The sequence below is a fragment of the Marmota flaviventris genome, chromosome 2 (assembly GCF_047511675.1).
Source record: "Marmota flaviventris isolate mMarFla1 chromosome 2, mMarFla1.hap1, whole genome shotgun sequence".
Taxonomy (NCBI): domain Eukaryota; kingdom Metazoa; phylum Chordata; class Mammalia; order Rodentia; family Sciuridae; genus Marmota; species Marmota flaviventris.
The window spans coordinates 96290803-96316210 of record NC_092499.1 but is presented as its reverse complement, the minus strand read 5'-3'; the positions used below and the strand labels follow the sequence as shown (position 1 = coordinate 96316210).

At 38.5% G+C, this 25408-nt stretch overlaps 1 protein-coding gene across 1 annotated transcript in view; it reads left to right on the top strand.

Annotated features, from left to right (window-relative positions):
* Window positions 1-25408, top strand: part of Fbn1 (fibrillin 1) — a 223642-nt gene that overhangs the window by 184682 nt on the left and 13552 nt on the right. The window contains exons 46-60 of the mRNA XM_027925732.3: window positions 2775-2900; window positions 4548-4664; window positions 5494-5622; window positions 6402-6521; window positions 8962-9087; window positions 12810-12959; window positions 13315-13380; window positions 13621-13737; window positions 15537-15656; window positions 17162-17284; window positions 18713-18844; window positions 18966-19091; window positions 19652-19858; window positions 21515-21640; window positions 22588-22710. Coding sequence (XP_027781533.2) covers window positions 2775-2900; window positions 4548-4664; window positions 5494-5622; window positions 6402-6521; window positions 8962-9087; window positions 12810-12959; window positions 13315-13380; window positions 13621-13737; window positions 15537-15656; window positions 17162-17284; window positions 18713-18844; window positions 18966-19091; window positions 19652-19858; window positions 21515-21640; window positions 22588-22710 — 1908 coding nt within the window. The remainder of the gene's footprint in view (window positions 1-2774; window positions 2901-4547; window positions 4665-5493; window positions 5623-6401; window positions 6522-8961; window positions 9088-12809; window positions 12960-13314; window positions 13381-13620; window positions 13738-15536; window positions 15657-17161; window positions 17285-18712; window positions 18845-18965; window positions 19092-19651; window positions 19859-21514; window positions 21641-22587; window positions 22711-25408) is intronic.

Here is a 25408-nt window from a genome sequence, read left to right as displayed (position 1 = left end):
TACTTGTCTTCCCAAATGTCTTACAGACAAAAGATCACCCACTGAAGGCAGCAAACATCAATAATCTTTTATTAGCTGTAATACACCTATAGTAAATGAGAAACTGTGTTCCCTAGAGGTTAGAGTTGTTCATGGTTCACTTTGGTCAAGGATGTGATAGAAATAAGGATGGTTGCCTTGTCAACTTATATTGATAGTGTATTTGTTCCGTGTTCGATGGTATTTTGTAGCCAGTGGCATGAAGCTTAAAACACCGGTGTTTCAAACCAGAAGCAAAATAATACCTCAGAATAATTTTCCTGTAAGTTTTAAAGTAATTATAAATCATTGTATATTTAGTAAAGAGGTCAGGAAAAATGTGTTATTCTGCTTACGGATCATTTCCAAGTGAGTTTCCTGGATATTTTATGCATTTGTGAATGAAACAACTCAAGGGAACATGGTCAGATTTTCCTTGGATTTCCTTGCCTGCCAGTGATTAAGTGGTAGGAAGTGCAGTGCTCTCTGAAGGGTATTTTGCATTGTTTTATGAGACCTTGGTGGGAAGCGGGTGTAAGAGCAGAACAAAAAATCACTTTGAGAATCAAGACTTGTTTTGTTGAGTTTAAAGGAACATGTGCAAGTATTTAGCATTTTGTCAACAGAGCTGTTGTTATCCATATTAAAAATACGGGACAGGAAAAGTGGGGACGTCTCTGATATGAACCACAATACCCTCAGTGAAACTTGGCATTGATACCATTTCCCTGCATTTTACTCTTAATTTATATTTCTTTGGAACTGGGTGAAATAATTCCAGTCAAAATAAAGAACTGCTGATAATATAGAATGTGCCATTTCACACCTTTTCACACTTGGGCATGAAATGGGACAGAGCTATTTATACATCAAGATAAGACATCCCGCCATAGCCTGCTGGGGCTTAAGCCCTTTCACATTTTCTTGAAGAATATTAAAATACATAAAATGCATCTGGTTCTATCAGGATAAGTGTAGTGAGTGACTGTTTTTGTAGCCCAAAGCTCGATTTCCTTCATTCATTGAAATCCTCTGAAGAAAGGAAATGTATTTGAGTTGTGTAACTATTTGGCCCCTAGGGTTGAAGACTTTATTCTGGAAACGTCTTCATTTACATCCTACTTCAAAAATCTTTTTTAAATATCTTGAAATGCTAACCTCTACCTGGCAGTTTTCAGGCATATTGTAAAGTACTCCTCTCTGCCTATGCTTAAAAGGGAAAGAACTAAAACCTTCTATCATATGATTTTTATTTGAATTAGTAAATAGATTGATTCTAATCCCAAATCATGACTGACTTTAGCAACTGCATTGCTGCTGAGAGAATAACTAGATATCTCTGCTCAGGATGTTAGTCTGACCTCAGAGGTGGATAGCAAATGCAGCCACCTTCTGAAATGTCTATCTCAAGAGAGGAAACAGTTTCTTCCCAGCCATTTCCTAGTGGTCTCCTCTCTCTCCACTGACTATTTGGGTTTTTTCCCCCTGGTAGTATGGCCAAACCTCTTATTCCAACTTCAAAAATTGTCTCCTTGGAGTTCAAATCTTGGTGCTTGTAGAAACCTAGTTTTCTGGTCTCAAGACAAAGCAAGAATTTAGCAAGGGAGTTCTCTAGAATGGTAACTTTTATTTCACCTCAGGAACCTCAGAATACTACATATTTTCTTATTTATTTTTTAACTAGAATGAAGTAGGGCAATAAAGGAGAAAAAAGCACTGAGAGTCCCTTTTTATGAAGATCCTCAGTGCTCTCTATTTCCTTGAGGGACCCAGACACAAGGCAGTTCTGGTCCCCTGCACACTTCCTGATCCAGTTCTCCCTGAAAGTGATAAAGGCCTTCCTCAAGCTCTTCTCCCTTCACTGGAATTGGGATTGAAAATTGATTTCCTCTGCCCATCGTAGGAAGCAGTTTTCTCATTTTAAATTCATTTTCTAAAATAAGAGTAATCACAATTTGTTAACTAGCATTTCTGCACAGGCTAGCCATAAGTCCTGAGCTGCTCAATCCCAATTTCCTTCTCATAATGATATCTTTAACCTCATTCAGAACTTTTAAACAGTATGGTGATCCATAGGCTCTGCTAAGAGTTACAAAAATGGCAGCCTGCACACACCAAACAGAGGAGATATCTGTCCTGGGACAAGCAGCGTTGCTCTATGTAGCAAAAAGAGTTCATTCCCAATTGTTGTGTGCTCGGTAGAGAGGGCAGGCAAACAGTCTGAATTTTCAACCAAAAGCAGGACACTGTATGGTCAATGGCACCTGTGTAGAGATGTTTTCCTTTGTGATAATAGGAAAATCATGAAGATCTAAAGCCATTCAAATTACATTTACTCTAAACCTAGAGTCTTGAAAGCTTTTTTAAAAAATAGAGATGATAAATAGCATGTAATCATGTCTCTTGTGAACCTATGCATTAAATTCCACCCCTCAGATAATCAGATTTCAGGAAAGCAAGAGATTCAGTTGATCACAAATCTAATTTAGAGCTTAAAGGCCAGCAGAAGCAAAGCAAGAGAGCTCTCCTATGAATAAATATGAATAAAAAGAAAGACACATTAGGATTGTCAAGGGCTAAAAGGAGTTGTTGGAGAGATGAAGACTTGATCAGATAGAATTAAAAGATAAAGGAATTAGATAAAGCAATGGTGACATGGGACAATATGAGTGACCATCAAGAAAAACTAAATTTCAGCATCCAGATTTGTCTGATTTTTGTCTTCTAAATCTCACTTAAAATGCTTTGTTTTGCAGATCGCAATGAATGTCAAGAAATCCCCAATATATGCAGCCATGGACAGTGTATTGACACTGTGGGAAGCTTCTACTGCCTTTGCCATACTGGTTTCAAAACAAATGCTGATCAAACCATGTGTTTGGGTAAGTATGTGATTATCATTTCATTTTTTTCACATCTTTATTAGAAATTTATTTGCATCTGAATAGGTATGAAATTGAACATTGGTCTTTCTATAGTTATTCTGCTATTTATAAAATAAAAACACAGGCAGGTACATAGTAGTGATATATTGTTTAATCTTTAGCAATCTGAGTATAATATGCCTCTTTCTTGATATTCGTTAGGCTGTCACAGTTTTAGAAAAACTTTTTGTGTGTGGTGGTGGTGGTGATTATACCCAGAACCTCGTGCATGCTAGGCAAAAATTCTATCATTGAGCCACACCCCAGTCCTAAAAAAACTTTTGACCAAAGGATAAAGTTACATATCCCATGAAGGCAAAGAAAAATTTTTGAAGAATCATTTTTCTAGAGGAAAAAGAAGATTTTAAATCTCTTCCTTGGTTTCAGTAATGTCAGGATACTGACCTAGAATAAACTTCCAATATGTAATCACTCATTTTCTCACCTTCTTCCTTTTTTTTCTACTTTAAAGTCCTTTTCTACCATTACGTCTTTTGGGGGCTTTAAAAAACATGAATTAATTTCACATCTGGAAGAAGAAGAATCAGTAGAGCAATGTTTAAACCGCTCGCCCTTGACGATAACTAGTTCATCCATCAGACAGCATTCTCATCAAGTTTCATCTTCTCCAGAGTCAAGTTAAAGGAACATAATCAGCCCTGCTGATCTAACCCTTGCATAGCTCTGAGATGCTCCCCACTTTTTTTCTCCTTGATCCACCTGAATTTTCTGGAATCTCCTAACAAAGAATGTGTCCTAATAAAGAACTCCACCAGCTTGGCTAAAGAAAAATCCAGGCAGAGGCTCTTGACTGCTGGCACAGTGGCTGGCTCATCTGGAGGCAGTCTTCAACAGACACTGGTTAGAGTCACTTTGGAGACAGTAATCACTTCCTGATTCAGATCACAGATAATCTATCTTCATGCCCACAATCTGATCCTAACTCTAATCGTCACCTTTTGCTCTCCTTAAGTGTTGCTTCCCCATCCCCTCTCTTCCTTCATTCTTGCCTCTCCTCGTTGTGCCTCACTCTTTCAAGCCAGTGGTAGCAACTTTCTTTCACTTAATTTTTTTTTTATTTCCTTAACATGATATGACATTCACCAACTCTTTTTAACAAAGATGCTAGCTGCCGTGGTGAGGTACAAAAACATTTAAGGTGCCAGTTATTTTGTTGCTGATTGCAGAGTAATGCCAGGTGAGTCACTGCTTTTTGGTAAATTGGAGTGAAAATCCCAAAAGTTGAAGTTTGCCAAAGGTGGCAACGAATCAAGACCCAGATGCACACAGAATTTTTTCCATTTTTAAGTGAAAATATTTGAGAAAAGTGGCAAGGGAAGAGAATTCTAGAAGTAAATAGAATAAAGTAATTCTCGTCTAGTTCTCATGTCCTCAGCTTGCCTCCTTTCATGTGCCAACCAAGGAAACCGTTTACTCCCAAAATTTAGAACCTGGCCTCTTTGGTTTCTCATAGGAGCTTCCTCTACTGTGTGTGGAGCTGCTGCCAATATGGAGAAGCTCTCAACCTGCATAGGAGTGCTCTTTAACTTCAGTAACCCCATGACCACGTTTCTCATTAATAATTATGGCCTTTCTTCCTTCTAGACATAAATGAATGTGAAAGAGATGCCTGTGGGAACGGAACATGCCGCAACACAATTGGTTCCTTCAACTGCCGCTGCAATCATGGCTTCATCCTTTCTCACAACAATGACTGTATAGGTGCGTGTGCAAAATAGCGCATTACCAAGGGACATCAGTTTTTATCTGTGTTCTTTGTAATTAGGATCATCATCAGTGTGCCAGATGGTTTTTGAAAAAATATATACGTTTTGTGCATACAGTTGGTTACAGGACTTGTCAAATATAATGTGCTCATTGAAAGTCAGCTACAGTAACTACATCCATTACTTTTACTAAAATGCTCATTCAGCTATCATTTTTGTATCTACTTTGCTGTTTATTAATTCAGTTTCAAAATAAATGGAATTAAGTTTTAAAATATGCAAAAGCAATTCTTTATGTAGAAGCTACACAATTCAGGAGTAATGTAGACCTTCTCATTTAGATGTTTCACTGCAGCCTCTTTTAAAAAAAGTAAATGACCAAGTGTATAAAATTCCCTTATGCTAGGGAACAGTAATGAACCAAATATTGAATTGAGCTAGAAGCTCATTTTATAGACCTCTAATTGTAAGAATATTAAAGAATATTTTAAGCTGACTTGAATAATCAGTTTTACATAATTCAGGATATTCATTTTAGCTTTTAAAAATAAAATATAAATGAATATCAATGTGAAATTGATATAAATTTCTAAAGTAAAATATCAACCTCTAATATAATAATGTCACCTTGTTGCTATATCTGGATAGATGCATAAAGCCAGGTCTGTTGATGCAAACCAGACCTTCATTGTAATTTCTTATGTTTGGCTGAGTCCACAAAGGCCATGGAAATTCAAAATAGATACTGCTGGAATTTTGACATTTTCTTTGGAAAATATCAAAAAAACAAAGTGTTTTATTGTTGTTGTTTTGTTTGTTGGCAGATGTTGATGAATGTGCAACTGGAAATGGGAACCTTTGCCGCAATGGCCAGTGCATCAACACAGTAGGGTCCTTCCAGTGTCAGTGCAATGAAGGTTATGAGGTGGCTCCAGATGGGAGGACCTGTGTGGGTAAGTACAAGCTCAGGAAGACCCTGGAAAAGATGTTCTGGAGACCAATCACAGAATCAGGGGTCTCCATTCTAACCCTTCCTTCTAGAAGCCTGGAGGAAAAATCAGAGAAGAATCTTACTTATCAGGCCTGTGAAGACTTTTCTTCTTATTCTTAAACATTAAATTATCATACTTAAAATAAAAACAATTAACTGTTTAAATCAATAATTAAGCAGTTGCAGTTCTATTTATTATCTGTTTATTTCAAATACTTTTGTAGTATGCTCATATTATTTTATTTTATTTTATGTATTTATTTTGGAATCAGGGATAGAACCCAATGACACTTAACCACCTAGCCACCTCCCCAGCCTTTTTATTTTTCATTTCCAGAGCTAAGTTGCTTAGCGGGTAGCTAAATTAATGAGGCTGCCTTTGAATTTGTGACCCTCCTGCTTCAGCCTCCCAAGTCACTGGGATTACTGGCGTGAACCACTGTGCCTGGGTCATATAATCTTTTGTGTGCCCTTAAATTCATTGTACTCACTGACTTTTCATATACTACATTTTCCAAGATACATTTAATTTGTGGTAGATAGAATAAAATATGGTTATTATATACCTTGGAAAGCTGATATTTTTTAATTGAATTATTTATTTTTCTCTTTGGTAGAATTGTGGACTTTAATTAGCTTTATGTTTGTGTTTTATTTGATTCCAGTTTCTTTGAATTTGAATTGCTTGGTAGAAATCATGCCCGTAAGAAACCTTTCCTTCTTTTTCCCTTTACTTTGCAGATATTAATGAATGTCTTCTAGAACCGGGAAAATGTGCACCAGGAACCTGTCAAAACTTGGATGGGTCCTACAGATGCATTTGCCCCCCTGGATACAGTCTGCAGAATGACAAGTGTGAAGGTAGGAGAGTTATCCATGCTTGGAAATGAGCTGCATTTGGGTATCGTACTAGAATCACCACAGTAGCCTTTCTGTAATGGTGTTTTCATTTTTAAATACTTTATTTTAAAAAATCCAAAGTCAAAAGGTAGATATAGTTTCATCCTTTTGGAGAGACAGAAGTAGCTTATCCTTGTACTAATCTCTGATGTAGTTGGTCATATGGCTGGTCATATGACCTTGATTCTTTTTTGTTGTGCTCTTCTACAGCTTATGAACATGCTGTGTTCCTCTGGCGGTATACTTGAACCGTATGTTTTTAAGTGGCAATAGGTGAAAACTAATAATAACTCCTGAACCCACTTAAAATCTTTAAGTGACCACATTTGAAATTGAATGAAAGTGGTTATAGAATTTCTCATTTTTTTTAACCTATAGAGCAGTGGAAATGTGTTACTACAAATAAATTCTTAGTAAATTTTGTAGTTTTGCATTCCTTTACTCTCAACACATGTCATGGCATTAAGTTAATAGTAATAATTGTCAGAACTTCATAAATACACAGGGTTAAATGGATTTTCAAGAAGTCAGCTAACTCACCAGTCTTTAAACTCATCCACAATGAGTACCCATTTTCTTTTTTTTTCTTTCTTTTTTTATATTTTATTTCTTCTAATCATATGGAGCTCAAAATAGTTATCAGTTTTAAATATTTACAAACCATAACCATAACATAATAGTTTGCTTTATATGTAAACATTTTATATGAGTGACTAAATAAATTCCAGAGTGAAATCAGAAAATTTACATTTTCTCTACTCTTAATATTTGTCGATGAGGAATTTTATTTTATATCCAATTAATATCACTGTCAAGTGGTGATATATTAAAAATGGAAATATTTTGTCCAAATTAAGTCTAAATGAAATTTATTAAGTATTATATTACTTTTATTAAAGACTGATTTTATTTACTCTTTAATTAATGAATAATGTCCCTATCTGAACAGAATAAAAATATATAGAAAGGAAAGTGACCTCTTAAATGGTCAACAGATCTGCCCACTCTACAATATTTGTTCTCATTATTAAAAAGCTGGCACCTACAAGCTAATTTCTACTATAAGAAAAAGAATTAACCAATGACAAAAACAACAACCAAAAATAAATATTTGAGCATTTTTACAGAAAAGGTTGGATGTGGGAATGGAGGGTGTGTGGGATTAGAATAATTCAATTGAGAGCAGTTGAGTTCATTAATAAACCACAAGGAATATAATACAATTTTAAAAACAATCTGATAATATGTAGTGATGGAAAAACTGACTTTGCATTGTATAAGATGATTACTTTGAATTGCATAGATATTTCTAGAATATCTAATTGTGTTATTTACCATATGAAATCAAGATAATAAGTTAATTTCTTAACTTTTCCTGAGCTGGATGTTTTACAAATAAAGTCATGTAATGCAAATACATTTTAACATGAGCAGAACTATTGGCACAAGCACATTAAAATTAGAGTCCCTTGATATAAGAGATATTTTATTTATTTATTTATTTATTTATTTATTTATTTATTTATGGCACTGGAGATTGAAAGAAGGGGCTCTCAACCACCAAGCCACATTCCTAGCCCTTTTTAGTCTCACTAATTTAGCCTTCCTCACTTGCTGAGGCTGGCCTTGAACTTGGTGATACTCCTGCCTCAGCCTCCTGAGCTGCTGGGATTACAGTTGTGAGCCACTGCACCAAGCAAGATATTTCATATTTTGATAGAAAAAAACTTTCCCCAAAAGAGAATGGCTCGGGATTCAATTTAAATATTTCTTCACTGCAAATTCCTGCAAAAAGTTGGGGAGGGAGATGTGATGAGTGATTTTTTTTCAGAGAGACTGGCCACACTTTTTCTAAAAGCAAAGTGATCATGCAATTTATAGACCAAATTGAGGCAATTTTGGAAGTGAAAAAGGGCACTATCAATGATGAAGTGAGGTTAACAAGTATAAGCTGAGAGTCTCCCAAGCAAAGTAGGACATGTGGTAACCCAGCACGTGTGAGGTCCCAGGTTCAATCCTAAGCAAAAGGAAGTAAAAAAGGGGGAAAGAAGAATTTCTGTGTACTGTATAGTGGTGAAGTGGAGTTTCTTGCCGCTTTCTTAGCCCAGGGCAGTATTGTTCCAGTTTTTCAATTAACTAAGCAACCAGTGAGAGATTTGTCATTGCACCTCTTAGAAGACCTTCGCAGGTAACCATTTTTACATCAAGAACGATCAAAACTAATTTTTAAAACATCACCACAACTTAGAAGTTCAGCTCACAGTGTTATGACACAGGGAAAAGCTTTCATTATTGGAAATTTTGAAGTTCCATTGCACTTTGTTCTTGTACGTTTTGCATTTGGTACCTGATGGTGTCTCCATTTTACTTTGACTTTGTTTGACACGTGTAATTCTTTTAGATATTGATGAGTGTGTGGAGGAGCCAGAAATCTGTGCCTTGGGCACATGCAGTAACACTGAAGGCAGCTTCAAATGTCTGTGTCCAGAAGGGTTCTCCTTGTCCTCTACTGGAAGACGATGCCAAGGTAAATGCATTTGAAGGCTTCAGAGGTTTGTTATCCTGTGTTTATTTGTTGTGGTCTTCCATTTTTAACATGGCAAAGCTCTGATTCTTTGTGAATGGGAAGATGGAGAGTTTTCATTCACCAAGGTCTAATGATAACCATATATTAGAAGGTTAATTTTTAAGGTTTTTAAGATTAAAAACTCATCCATCAAGTATGATTGCTTAAACTGTCTCAGTACTTAAACCCCTTCTGCCCCTAAGAACACGGATGATGATAAACCTATCAGTGGAGTATCACCAGGAGCCACTGAAATACTAAAGCCTAGGTGACACTCAGCCACACTTGCCCTGCATAACTGTGGATGCAAACCTAGACCTTCAGACAGAAAAATATGCAGATTCACCCATGTGCCCTCAGGATCAGGTGTCCATCCCCTACATCACAAATTCTCTAAAAGAGCAGAAAAATATATATGAAGGGCCCAGGATTCTTGCTGAGTCACAGTCCATTTTCAAGAATACTATGTGTCAACTATTTCAGTAAAGATTTTCAAGGTTCACCAGGTTGACTTTCAAATTAAAAAACAAATCAAAAAGAGCCTGAACTTAAACATGACATAATATATACTTAAGTCTCAGAAAACACCTTAGCTGTTTCTAAACAATGGGATTTTTAGATGGCTATCCACATATACAAATTAAGTCTCATGAATTCCAGGGGACCCAGAAATACACATTTTTGTTGTTTTTGTTGTTGTCTTGTTGGTTTTTGTTGTTGTTGTTGTTGTTTTTCCCTACCAATGGTTTTTGGTGTGGAGTTAGAGTTTTCTGTTGTTGTTTAGTGTATGTGGGTATTTTTGTTCTTACTTCCATATTACCACATAAGAGTTGCTGGGTATCGTTTAAGATTCCAAAAATTGAGTTTGGGGGCCCAGCGTACCATGTTTTAGCCTGGAGCAAGTCCTTTAATGTTTTGGGAGCTCAGTTTCCTCATTTCAAACAATAGTAATACCTGCCCAACTGATCTTATTGAATATGTGACAAAGCTTTGTTAGTTTCTGAGTCCTCTATAGACCCTTGTTACTATTATTCTGTCTGATTAGCTGTTTACCTTTCAGTTGGTCATTCATAAATCCAGAGTTGAGAGTCCTTTGGTTAGTTTGGTCTTGTAGGTCCCTATCAGAGGTCCACATGGATTTCAGGGTGGTGAGTAGGGTGGAGCTTGATTCAAGCAGATATTCTGTATGGATGGCACAGACAGCCCAGATAAAGTCTAGCTCCGGCTCCCTTATTTGTGTGTGCCTTTGGCTCAGCCCGGGCTTGGAAAGAAAGCAGTGAGAAACCAGGTGTGAATCTGCCGATGTGGCAGCCCAGAGGAAACGCTGAGGCTATTAATTCAATTTGCACTGGCCTGTCACAGAGCAAGCTGACATTACAGGGAGAATCAGCCCAGCTGTGAGCAGCCCTGCCACATGCTCAGCTCCAGGAGGCAGAGCCAGAGTGGAGGAATGCAAGCAGGGAAAGTGACTTTCGTAGTTCTGAAGAAATTTCAGAGGTCAGTGAGGGCTCTTTGCAGATGGACTGGTAAACAGGCGGCCTAGCAAGCCCTGAAGTACCTACCTGTGCCAGCAAGGCTCTCCTTCCCAATGCAAGCACCTTTGATTAACAAACCCAGTCTAGAGAACCACCACCAGCAAAAGTAAATCTCCCACAGAGCGCGGATTTTGCTGGAGCCCGGAAACTAAGGCCTGGGTTTTTCTTGTAAGATGACAAATTAGGAGCCGGGGAGAAAATTCCACAGAACCATGGATTATATTTTTGAAGCAGCAAATGCCATGGCACTCAGGTGGACAGATACTGTTCCTGGAGACCACAGGTGTAAATGAGCCACTCCCACTTGCAAAGTTTAATGAAGGGAATTTGTCACTTACACTGACTTGAAACTTCATGCATTTAAATCTATCTAAATCCAAGATTTGGGCCTAGGGTGGTACAGTGAAATGGGGTGGGGAAGATAGGGCAGGGGTCTGGAATAAGGTCAGCAATTGAAGGAAAAGAGAGGGAATTTTAACACCTCAGCAGTAGAACATGAATAGATCTAGGCTTAATAGAAATACAACAAAGTAGAAGACAAAGGGGAGAGTTAAGTTTTATAAAATTGTTGACAGTCCTGGGCATAAATAATAAAGCAACTCTAATGACAACAACAACAAAAACTTGAATAAAGGAAACCAAAAAGTGTCCTCCAAGAAATAAAAGTTTGTTAAATCTTCAAGTTTCTCAGCAAAGTTAACATGGGTGGCAGATATGCTGAAGAACAAGGACTAAATTTTATCACTCTTGATCTTCAAAAGGGTAGTTCACTGAAGGGGGCCTGTTAGAAACTGACCTCAGCAGGTGGGAAGTGGAGTGGAAACTGCAGAGACGATTTCTCTGGAATAGTGGGTAGCCAGGAAGAGGTGAACAAGTTCATTGGGGAGGCCAACTGAATTTGACTAACAAAGTTTGAAAGATAGATAGATCCATAGATAATTTTTAAATTTAACTCATGAAGATTTTTCTTCCACGATCTGTAGCAACTGTGTTTTTAGCTTTTGTAATTAAGGCTGGTGAACTTGCCTTAACATAATTGCACAGGTGGTTCTCACACACAGTAGGCTTCCTGGGATTGGAAAACAATCATGGGAGAGAATGAAGAAGGCAGAGATAGTCAGCATTTAAGAAAATGGATATGAAAGCATTTCCCTAATGCCTGCAGATTGCAGCCTTTGTGTAATGAGAGGAGTTGTGCAAGGCCTTGGAAGTCGAGCTTGAACGAAAACACATTCCAGACCACTGGATGAGCTCACTTCTTAGAATCACCCAATTTGTTCTGTAAGAATGGAAAAGTCAGTTTCCAAAATTATGTCAAGCAAAATGTTGGAGAATTTTTTAAGAAAGAGATCCCATCTTCCTTGGAGTCACCAAGCAATAATCAATATTAAAGAAATATGTATGTTCTTTGAAAGAAAGATTGTTCTACTCCCACCCACCTATAGCTCTGCCCTCCTTTTTCCTTCCTTCCCGCTCTGTTGAGCTAAACAAACATCTGTTGAAAATTTAACTGATGTGGCCATGTGTGCATGTGTTTGTAGAATCTGCAGAAAGCCCCACTTGCAGCTTGTCCCCAACAGCTACTTCAGTGACTGACCTTTATGTTGTTTTCGACAATCCACAAAATTGCCATTTCTTTACTTGCTCTACACCTGTGAACTGGGGTTTTTGTTTTGGTTCCACAGCTTAGGAGGTTCAGAATCGACAACTAAAGTGTGCTATCACCTACATATTAGGACCATAAGTCTTTCTTACCCTATGTGCTTGCCAAGTGTTATATGAAAACCCGTGGAAGCATAGCTATCATGAGGGGATCTTCTGAATGATTCCATCTGTGAACATTCCAATCCTGAAGTCACTAATGGATATCAGTTTTGAAAACTGACATTGTTGGATTTTATTATCCACATCAGATTATTTTGACATACTGGCTGAAACAAGAAATAATAAGATTAAAACTGCATTGGTTTGTTCATCAGATGTTACCCAGGACTTTAACCATCTCGGCTAAGGCACTTAGTCACTTATGGAGTATTGCTATAGTAATGAGAGAACATATTTGACTTGGTAGGTTGTTTCCTATTGACTATTATACAACAAAGTTTCAGTAGAAAAGTAACTGAAGGATATCATGAATTTATGCTGCAGATTTGCGAATGAGCTACTGTTATGCGAAGTTTGAAGGAGGCAAGTGTTCATCCCCCAAATCCAGAAATCACTCCAAACAGGAATGCTGCTGTGCCTTGAAGGGAGAAGGCTGGGGAGATCCCTGTGAGCTATGTCCCACGGAGCCTGATGGTACGTCTGACGTCTCTATTTCTCTGCACCATTCCATGTACAAAAGGGCCGTGAAATAATTAAGATTATAGGCTCACAGAATAAGACAATTTAATTTGAGGTATAATTAGAATGTTCATTAAAATTCATTTTCTCACAGGGGCTAGGTATCTTCTTGGTTATGAATCAGAGATGCCTAAGGAGTAGGCACCATACCTTTGGGAGTCTTGTTAACTTCCCTGGGTTTCTGGGTCTATCTTATTTGTTACTTCTCAGTATGTGCAGCATGCGGCCATTTTACTATTACAAAATGCTTGGGGGAAAGCCTGTGACTAATTGCCACTAGTCTGTTAATGAGCTTGTGTCTCCGATGCAGAGGCTTTCCGCCAGATCTGTCCCTATGGAAGTGGGATCATTGTGGGACCTGATGATTCAGCAGTTGGTGAGTAGCTTGTGGTAGATTCTCAACATTTCTGTATTCTCAGCTAGCCTCTTCTTTGCCTTTCTCCAGTTCTTATTTTTCCACATCTGTCTTGAAAAGTTAAGCTCCACATTTTTGTTATTTCATTCAGATACCAATTATATTTGACACAAATATGTATTGGTTAAACTGCAATGATCATAACTTATTTTTTGTTAAGAAAAAATACCTTTTTATTCACCATTTTTTCCTTCCCTTAAGATATGGATGAGTGCAAAGAACCTGATGTCTGTAAACATGGGCAATGTATCAACACAGACGGCTCCTATCGCTGCGAGTGTCCCTTTGGTTATATTCTAGAAGGGAATGAATGTGTGGGTGAGTAATCAGTCAGTTTCTTCCATTAGGATGTTGCAGATTAAAAATTAAGCTACACAGCATTCATACTGGGAAGTATAACTACCAACATGGCACTTTAGGTCCGTCTTTCCATTCATGTTTCCTTCACTTAGAACACATAGCTAAGTCTCCGTCATTTGCCCCCCACAATGCTAAGCTCTGGGGCTGCTGAAGTGAACCGAGCAGAGAAGGTCCTTCCTGACACAGACCTCACCATCTCATAAGGAAGACAGACACAGGACATGTCTTAAGAGAGAGAGGATAGGATGACACCATAATGAAAGTCTTTATGAAATTCAAAATATATATATATATATGGTCAATAATCTCATTCTGTTAACATGTAAAATACAAAATCTATCTGGATTTTATACATTGAGTAATATGAAAGGCCCAGTTTAAATTCCTCTTGCTTTAACCTTCTTATTAAAATTTCAAAGAATAGCTTCTGTGGCGGACCTCTGACTCTTAATCCAGACTAACTACAAGTTAAATCCAAGTGTTGTTTTTATTTATCAAAGAATTCCAAAGCAATTCGGTGTAACCTGACTTAACAGTGGCAAAAGTGCTCAGAGTTTGTGTAAATTAAAAAGTGCTCCTTCACACAAGGAAACAGGTTTGAGGATTTCAGCCCCAGCTAAGGCAAGAGAATTCAGGCAAGTTCTTAAGCCTTTCTAGGCCTCGGAATGTAGTATTATGCAGATGAACTAATTTATTTCTAATTACCTTTGCACTCTAAAATGCAATGATATTGTCATTTTTATCAACTTGAAGGAGAAATAATACTCTTGACTGTGAAATGTGAATTAGTGGCAGAACAAAAGCCCATTTGTCAACACTTTCCTTTGGGAGTCTTCAGTTAGTACTCAAGTTCATGCGCATAATGAAACCCATTGCCTTGGATCTCTCTCCGATGTCCTCCTCTTGCCTTCGCTCTCTGACTTGAGGACCCCAACATAAGATGTAACCCTATGATAGTCCACCACTTTTCTGAATGTTGGATTGCTAAAATAACAGTGTTATTTCTATAAAATCTTTCCTTTCCCAAGGGAAGATACTCTCCCCAAGGGATACGTCAGCATCAAGGACAGAATACTCCAGGTGGATGGGTTAGGGGGCATATATATTTTTTATGTCTCCTTGCTAAGATGTCTTCTCTCTCTACAGTTGTTTAGAGAGGTCATACCCTAAATATATTTTTTTCTAGCCTTTCTTCTGCCTAATGTAAACCATCTGGTTTTAACGGAATCAACAAAATCTGCTTGAATCTTGATTTTATCCAGTGTATTAATTCTGCTTAACCTCTGGTCTCTTATTTTGCGTAAGTTTAGTCTTCTATTTTATATCTGGCAAGAATCCACCATGTTTAAAGCTTCTTGTAGAGTGATGTAATGTAGGGCTGAACTGGAGATGTATTTCTATCTTTAAACAAGCAGAAACTTCTGACTGCTTATAGAAGCCTTGTGTTAACCATTAGGGCATCCACCTCCAGGAGAAGATAGCACTTCTTTATAATGTGGGAGACTGGAGACATGCAGAAAGGCAGTATAAGGACCAGAAGTTTAGGTATGCTCACTGTCAGTGCCACAGAGCAAGTCAAATTTCACCTACAAACCTGTGATCAAAGATATGCAAATTCCTTCCCTGTAAGAATAGAATAAGAATGAGATAAGATATTATAGACCAGAGTGCTCTGATAGAATGAAAAGGAATATCTGAATCCAAGCTCATTTCATCTCAGTGCATCATGTTTTGGACATACTCTTGGTCACTTGCAGATACCGATGAATGTTCTGTGGGCAATCCCTGTGGAAATGGAACCTGCAAGAATGTGATTGGAGGATTTGAGTGTACCTGTGAGGAAGGATTTGAGCCTGGTCCAATGATGACATGTGAAGGTAAATCTCTTAAACACAGTAGGTGGGTAGGTGTATTGATAATAGGAACAATTTGGTTGATGAAGTTCTTTAATATTAAGTACCAGGCAAAATGTGTAGAATAAAAATCATGTGGACCTGATGGACCATTCCATCATTTCTTCTCTATGGGGCCTTCTCTCTGAAGAGCATCAAAGAAAGATGTAGGTGAGCCAAGGCATAAGTTACACTGTATATCACACAGAGTTCTGGTTGGTGTGTCCCCACTACTTGTATTTGGATACAGCTCCTGTCTTATATACCATCTTCTGTCTTAGTTTCTATTTCCTCTTCTTTTTCTTTGTCTCCTTTGATCACTTTCTTTTTCTTGTCTCCTTTTCTCTTCTTTTCTATTTGTAGAAACATTTGCACACCGAGATAACCACAACATCCTATAGCTATCTGGAGGCAGTCACAGCATGAGGTTGCCAAAGCCTCTCATCTCAAACTGTTCATCATTGAGCCTGGTAGAATGTATAGAAAGAAGAAAGGGGCAGGCAGGTCTGGAAGAGTGGTGTTCTCCAAGGGTGGTGTCTGGACCATTTACCTCAGCCTCACCTGGGAACTTGCTAGAAACACAAAATGTCAGCCTCTGATCTCTACTGGATAAGAAACTGTTAGAGTGGGGTCTGGAGATCTTCCAGGTGATCTAATACCCTCTCAAGTTGAATTCACTAGCCTTCGAAAAAAATGAAGTAGGGTGTGGGGAGGTACCTGGCCAAGTTGGTGTTAAAGGGAGCTCTTCATCACAGATAAAGACCATCAATACCCATTTTCAGAGTTGTTGGTGAGTCTTTAAAGGTTTTGACTAAAACCTGATCAGGGCTATCAATATATTCTCAGTCAGTTAGATTGGTCTTGGAGAGCAACAGGATCATCAAGGTGGTCTGCTTAACCCTCCTTTTCAAAAACATATTCTAATGGTTCTAAACCCTGAAATCACTTTTGTCTATTAATGATGAAGTCATTCTTATCTATTTAAGGCTGTAACCAAGACCTCTCTGTGATCTAGGTCTCTCTGTAAGAATATAGTGATCCAGAATGCTTTTTTTCTTGAGCAGAAGAATCACTGTTATCTCAAACAGGAACCTTTTGGTATGAGGAGAGGCAGTTAACAATATTAGAGGGATCAGCTGCTGCTCCGACACAATGGTTTTGACTAAATGGGGCAAAACAGATCCCAATTCCATATAACTGTAGGAGGTAGTAGGTGGTTAGCCTGAGTTTTCTAAGCCATAAATTCAGAAAAGTCCCCTGGATGAGGGTGACTTATGATTTCTCATCCACCTAAATAACCATTAATAATTACACCAGGACAACAAACAAAACTGTATGTTTGATCACCCTACTTATACCAAATATAATAATCAATTCATTTGATAATTTCCTGGAAATCATCCAGGCTTATGACAATTTTGACTTTTGATTAGAGTAGGTTTCTTCTTCTGTTGCTGTTGATGTCCATTATCCATTATTTTCTCCTGCAGATATAAATGAATGTGCCCAGAATCCTCTGCTCTGTGCCTTCCGATGTGTGAACACTTATGGGTCCTATGAATGCAAATGTCCCACTGGATATGTTTTGAGAGAAGACAAGAGGATGTGCAAAGGTGAGATATCCACGTTCAAGCTCAGCTAAGCCAGGAAGCTCTAATGCTATCTATGATGAGAGATGTCCCTCCAAAGCTTTCCTTGGTAGAGGAGAGCTGGGAATTTGTAAACATACAGGCCATGGATAATTTAGGGGTTGTCCCTGCCACCTTTTCCCTAAGCTCTAGCACTGCAGTTCCTTTGTCAGTTCACTGTGCAGATCCTGCCTGAAATTGCCTGTCATTCCACCAGATGTGAAGATATAAAGAAAAAATATTTTCCCACGTCCATGGGAAAAATTTTTTCACATCAATATGAAGCAATATGAGATAAGATATAAATAAGTAAGCATAATACAGTGTGATAAGTGCTATGGGGGTCATATAGACACAATGATCCAAGGCTATGAAGGAAGGAGTATATGAGAAAACAAAGAGAAGATATCCCCCCTCACCAATGGATATTGTGTTCCAAAAATGGGCTAGCACATGGATCTACCCTACTTAAACCACATCCATTAAAAATACTACACATGCAGTTTCCAAAGCTCTGACTATTCTGCATTATGCAAACCTGGATAATCCTGCACCTGGCCCTTGAAGAGCTCCAGTGTGTTCCTCCCAAGGTCTTAAATGAGCAGACACCTGTTCTCTCAGGTGGCTTCAATCCAATTATGCTGGAGAATGGGGAGATTTCCTAAGTGGGAGCTCCTGATCACATGCAGGATAAAGTCAAAATTCCTTAGCTCAGAACACATTCAAGGGAAGAGTAACAAAAGAAGGAAATGCAACACAATGGAAAGTAAAGAGCAAAGAAGACCAGCCAACCCCAGAAAAAAAGGAAATGAAAGAGAGAAGAACCAGTGGAAAATAAGATATTGTGGATGCTTGTCTTTTCATCCACATATAACAAACAAAGCTTTTATTATCCCAAATATTATATCATATTAATGAATCTGACAATATTAAAATAAGACTGAATTATAGCATATCATGTTATAACTATTGTATAATGGAAGTTTGGGTTTATTATATCATAATCCATTATGCTTATATAATAACATATTATCATATGTTGTGACTATAATGCTGTTATATTATCATTATGTTATAAAATAGTATAATATAATAACAAGACCTTTAGTCAAAAAGAATCAAAATGCTTCAACAAAGAAATGTAAACAAGGAAGGGAATAGAGGAAAGGCATGATTAGAATCATGCTTCTGAAGGGGTTATCTGTTGGTTAGGGAGCAATTACTTCAAGTTCAAAGGTGGTTAGAAGACTCCTTCCCATTATTAAGAGGTCAGCGTTCAAGAAATAATGAAGGAAATAAGGCCAATGCTGAAATAACATAGATGAAAATTGCTTACTTACTACTGTTCAGTTTAAAAGGCAGGCATTTTTATGCAACTTCTTTTATGAACTTATGATTATGCATTCTTTACAGATGAGGATGAATGTGAAGAGGGAAAACATGAATGTACTGAAAAGCAAATGGAATGCAAGAACCTCATTGGCACATATATGTGCATCTGTGGGCCTGGGTACCAGCGGAGACCTGATGGAGAAGGCTGTGTCGGTAAGAGGATCTCTGTGCAAGGAGCTTAGGGGAGACAGAAATGAGGAAGAAGAGGAATCCATCTTTCTATAAAACAGTCAGCTGACTCTTTTTTTTTTGGGCCCTTGATGAAACCAAACAGATGAGAACGAGTGTCAGACCAAGCCAGGGATCTGTGAGAACGGGCGCTGCCTCAACACCCTGGGGAGCTACACCTGCGAGTGCAATGATGGATTCACCCCCAGCCCCACCCAAGATGAGTGCCTGGGTGAGTACCTCCACCCCACACTGGGATGCTTGAGACCCGGGTCTCTGCTTGGAAAACAAGAGAAAATGTCAAAATTGAGGAAGGGTTAAAATGTTCATATTTTGGAGATGACTTAGTGACTGTGATTGTCCCCTGGGCTAAGCACCACCCTGCAGCTAAATTCTTCCTTTACTAATTGTATCACTGAATCACTTGCTTGGAATTTCTTTGTTGGCTGCCTTTGTTGAGCCCTTGGTGACCAGCCTCCATTTCCAAGTTTCTCTGCCCCTCTTGCAATAGCATGACTATTAAGGCTATTTCTCCATCTTTTGGGGAGCACATAGAGTTATAAGCTTGTCTAGGCCGATGTCTTTCTGCCAATTTACTGAATTTCTTGTCTTGTTTCCTTCAGACGTCATCCTTTCTCTCTCACTGCTGTCTCCAGCTTTCCCTTCTCGCCCCTTCTTGCCCAGGGTAAAGTGTTACATTCTTTTTGGTTTTTATATCTGACCAAATTCTTAAAACCCGAGTATGCTCATAAAATTCTCTAAATCCTCTTTGCTACATAATGTACCTTCCAGACAACCGGGAAGGGTACTGCTTCACAGAGGTGCTGCAAAACATGTGTCAGATCGGCTCGAGCAACAGGAACCCCGTTACCAAGTCTGAGTGCTGCTGTGACGGAGGGAGAGGTTGGGGTCCCCACTGTGAGATCTGCCCTTTCCAGGGCACCGTGGCTTTCAAGAAACTCTGTCCCCATGGCCGAGGATTCATGACCAATGGAGCAGGTACTTGATTTATCATGCAAAAGTACTTTCAAGGAAACTATTTCTCTGTGAAATACAGATGAGAATGTGTAATCTATGATATGGGGCCTAGGTTGAGTTGCTTATTTGAGATTAATAAGAACTCTTCATTATAGTGTTTTAGACATTCAAGTTCATTTGCCAAAGTGTCAGTGGTCCACTAGATGAAGTTGTGTGTGCTTGGACCCCTGCCTCTGCATAGCAAGAATCTTCAACTATTTAAATAGAAGTTTTCTGTAAATCAGTTGTAGGTTACTCAGGTAATTTTTTAGATAAATCTTTTGACATATGGGATTGTTAAATCCAGTCCGCCAATAAATATGTATTTTGACTCATAAAATTATCTAAAACATATAGCATCAAAATTATAAATAATGACGTTATGCCAGCAATTAGAACAATTGTATCTTTAAGCACAAGCTGCTTCAACCAGGAGGAGGTAAGGAGGCTGTTCAGTGTCTCAGGCCTGTTACTGTGTATTTCCATGTTTAGCAATGGTTCTTAGTTCATAAAAGGACTGAGAAAATGAGAGTTGGGTTTTTTTTTTTTTTTTTGTCATTGTTATTGCTGTTTTTTACTGGGTTTGTTTTGTTTTACTGAGCTCCTTGGGAGGAGGAAATTGTAGGTTTTCAAGAAAGAAAAGAGTTTTAAAAGGTTTTGTTTTTCTGTTAGAAAGATGTGGCAGAAAGCCGACTAGTGAAACTGGGTGTGGTAAAAGACAGAAGTGGACAGATAGGATGGAGTGCCCAAAAGCAATTTATGCTTCTTTGGAGGATGTCAAAATGAGGTGGTGGAAAAGACTCATTTCCTGAGACCAAAGAGAGTGTGCTAAATGACACTTCAGAGTAAACTTGGAAAGGTCAGGCACACCCAGCCATTGATATAGAATGGTTATTTGGCCATCAGGGACTGATAACTCGTGTGCAAACTACTTGTCTTGGCACCCTACCACACAGGAAGGAGAAAGATGGGTCAAAAGGTGAAGAACAGTGGCTTTAATGCTCAGCAATGCACACTGACCGTGTCAACGGGTGGAGCCCTGAATAAGAGTCTCTCCTCCACCCCAGAGCCCTGGTTCATCTCCTTCCTCACCAAAGGAAGCAAGTTTATCTCATTTCCCCAATATTACATAATTAGATATTCTTCAGAATTAACTTCAAACACAACAGGGAGAATGTAAAAGAATTTTCTTTTTTATTCTGAACATGCAGTATTAGAGGGGGAATGGAGTTTCCCTATCAAAAGGGCCCACTGCTGTGATTTGATTATGACGTGTCAGCAGTGGGCAAGCTGGATGGCAGAGGACAGCAAAAAACCCATGTGTCTAAGTGGGGCGTTGTTTGAGGGGTCCAGAAGAGAAAAACAATATAAATTTAGAAGAGCAATTATTTTTAAAAGTTTTCCTCTAGCCTGATTAGTTTGTCACAATGGTCTCATGAAGATATTAGTCTGCATTTCAATATAACCACTATTGCATATGTAATTTATGCTGTCATCCCTTTGGTTTAATTTGGTAGGACAATAATATAAATTCAACACAATCTGTTAGAATTTATACTGAAGTGACCCCTATATAGTCATGCTGGCTATTTAATAATAATATCTTTATTATTTAAATTTATATTTATTAACTTACAGATATTGATGAATGCAAGGTTATTCATGATGTTTGCCGAAATGGAGAATGTGTCAATGACAGAGGATCATATCACTGTATCTGTAAAACTGGCTATACTCCAGATATAACTGGGACTTCCTGTGTCGGTGAGTGCTCTAAACAAAATCCAAAGAACTCAAATCATTCAAATCCATTGTTCACATACAAAGAAGGAAAGAAAACTTTATGGACTTTTTACAATTCAAGAAGAAAATTCACAAATACAGAGTCCTTTCAGAAAATAAAGATGCTACTCAAATATTTCCATGGAAACAAAAGGTTTTATGAACAACCATATATCGCCCACATCCTGCGCAGGCAGGGTCACTCCATGTGAATTGGGCTGGCAACAAAAAGACCACACAAACACAGAAATACCTTTTTCAGGGGTCAAAGATGGCTCTGAGACCTGATCTCCCACACTGGAGGGCAAGGGGATCAGGGAAGGCAAGAGGCAAGAGAGTGAGTGCACCCAAAACCCTTGTTTTTATTTAGGGGAAAGACATTGGATAGAAAATTCCACCCAAATAAGGCAAGGGATTGTGTTACAGCAAACACAGGGGTGTAGCGCAGTCCCATTGGTTGATGCCCACTCCAAGAACTGCACTTCCTTGCCTATCGAAGGTGAGGCCCACCTGCCTCCCCTCGCACTGTGTGCAATGCAGTTCCACAAGCCCATTACTCAAGGCTAAGAGGGTGTGCTCAGTTCCTGTTCAGGGTGGCCCCCGACAACCATATTTCAACATTTCTATGTGGCTTTAAGTTTCATGACATAAGAATTAGTATTAATCTTTAAAGTTGAGATAGAAGACCAGTATTGAATTATCCTCTATCACAAATTCTGGTGGTTTTTTCCTGAGTGGAAATTTTAGATTATGGCAAAAAAAGGAAAATTCCCCAACTAAAAATCTTAACAAACTGTGTTATTTCATAGGAAAGGGTAGGACCGTGATCAAAGGTAACACGGAGTTTATTTCTTTATTAAACCCTGTAAATGTTGAACATTTAGACGTCTGTTTAGATGGGCAGTCACACTGTATCTCTTTAACCATAGATCTGAATGAGTGCAACCAGGCTCCCAAACCATGCAATTTTATCTGCAAAAACACAGAAGGGAGTTACCAGTGTTCCTGTCCGAAAGGCTACATTCTGCAAGAGGATGGAAGAAGCTGCAAAGGTAAAGTAGAATTTGCCCTTCCTGATCCCCTTGCCCATTCACCTGCCATATCATCCCATTCCTTGTGCCTAGGAGGAATCCATAGACAAGCCAAAAGACCTCTGCTCTATAAGCAAGAGGTTCTTCCCTGGGGGTAGTGCCTTTATAGGAAGAGAGGGAGGTTGCAGAGGAGTAGTGGCAGCATCCACCTCACTGGACACCCACAATCATCCCAGGGGCCATTCATATGCCACATTTTTTTATCCATTCATCTATTGAAGGGCATCTAGGTTGGCTCCACAGTTTAGCTATTGTGAATTGTGCTGCTATACACATTGATGTGGCTGTGTCCCTGTAGTATGCTGTTTTTAAGTCCTTTGTGTATAGACAAAGGACTTAAAAACAGCATACTACAGGCTGGGTCAAATGGTGGTTCCATTCCCAGTTTTCCAAGGAATCTCTATACTGCTTTCCATATTGGCTGCACCAATTTGCAGTCCCACCAGCAGTGTATGAGTAAACCTTTTTCTCCACACCCTTGCCAACACTTATTGTTGTTTGTCTTCATAATAGCTGCCATTATGACTGGAGTGAGATGAAATTGTAGTTTTGATTTGCATTTCTCTAATTGCTAGTGATGATGCACATTTTTTCATATATTTGTTAAATTCCCAGGGGCCATTCATGTGAGTCTCAGAGATGGCTATAACCTCTCTCTAAGACTCTCTGTTGAGGCCGATTCTTAATTGATTACCTCCTCTCTGCTTTCTATTTATTGCAGTTATGCTGTCTTAATTATTCAAAAATTATATAGTCTCAATCTCCAGCAAAGTACAGCTTTAGAATAATCAGTGCCACGATCCCAGAAGACATTGTGCCTGATTAATTAAACACCATGTCCAGATTTTTTCTGCAAATGAAAACCATTCCTGCCTTCTAGGAGCTTACCTGAAGGATAAAAATTAAGAAACAGCACAACTCGGGGCAGGAATCCCTTCTCCACTAGAAGTTACCCTTTGCAAATTCTTTTTGTGTAAATTTATTCCTGTAAATATCTTCCTCAACAATAAGAACTCCATATTGAGTGAGTGGCATAAATGAGTTATTCTTAAGGATATATTTGGGAAATGAGGGGTTTGGAGAAAGAAACGTAGACCTGATGGTAGAACAAGAGTTATTGCATTTTCCCAGAGAAGTAAGGGAAGATAAAGGATGGGGTGGAGTTGGGGTTGAGAGCAGTGAGAAATAGGCCCTGGACCTCTTTCCTGTGTCTGAGTTAAGAGGCATGTGAGAGGATGAAATAAAGGGCAACTGCGTGAGACTGTCCTGTACAGCACAAATCCTATATAATCCTGTAGTTTTAGGAAAGGAAGTTGAGAGACCTACTAAAAATTCTAACCATCTTAAATGAAAAGTTGCTCCTAGTTTTATTCTTCTCAAACATGGAACTCATTCTTTTATGGATCAGCGAGTCCCAGGCAATGTGAGGTTACAACTCAGAGCCAGAATTTTATCCATGTAAATGAAACAAATTCAAGGGAAAGAATACCTCTCATTGAGTGTGTTATCTGTAACAAAATAAATTTTCAACATTTTCATAACCTCAGTGGCACAAAATCCTCAAAAAGTTCCTAGCAATTAAGAGATTCAAGAATGGAAGTTAAATACATAGTGGTCATTATGTTCTTTCACAAAGGAAAAAAAAGCATCAGTAAATCCCTCTTTAAGGCTTTAGGAATGTAGAAAGCAATTATATGATTTTTACACATCCATTTACAAGATAAGTCCTTTCTCCCCTTTTCCTCCTAAATTCCAAATTTCTCCACATACTTAACATAGCTGACTAAAAATCAAAATAAGTGGTACAGACATATATCCCATTGAAATTGTGAAGAAAGAAGCTAGAAGGACTTGGGAGCATCTTCTCTGTAAAAGAAAGGGAGGGCTCCAGTTAAGAGGAAAGGAGGAGGGAAAAGATAGAGTGCTGCTGTTCTTAACTGTGTCACTTTTATGAAGTTGCATTGTTTTAAGAGATCATAGAGTTTCCTCTCTCACCTGGTGCAGGTGAGCATCAGTGAATGTGTGATGTTGCTTTAGCAAGGTTCCTAGGGCCCAAGAGAGGGGAAGCTGGTCCATGGGTTCTGAGAGACCTTAACATGGGTCAGCCTCTCTGACCCATGGAGCACAGCATGGGGAGGTTCTCTCAGGGCAGGTCCATTCCAGATGTCACACAAGCCAGGATGTAGGCACAGTGGAGCAGATGCAGTCACTAACAGACCTAGAACTGAGCTGCAGCTCCAACAGTCAGCCCTCTGAGAGGTGGGTGCTTGGTGGCTGAATTTGTGACAAAGCATGTCTGAATACACAGCTATTTAAAAATAATTACTAACTGGAGTGAGATGAAAGTTTAGTTTTGCTTTGCATTTCTCTAATTGCTAGCGATGATGAACATTTTTTTCATATATTTGTTGATTGATTGAATATCATCTTCTAAGAAGTGTCTGTTCATTCCTTGGCCCATTTATTGATTGGATTATTTGTTGTTGTTGTTTTTTTTTTTTTTTGTGCTTAGCTTTTTGAGTTCTTTATGTACCCTAGAGATTAGTGCTCTATCTGATGTGTGAGGGGTAAAGATTTGCTCCCAAGATGTAGACTCTCTATTCACCTCACAGATTGTTTCTTTTGCAAGAAGAAACTTTTTAGTTTGAGTCCATCCCAT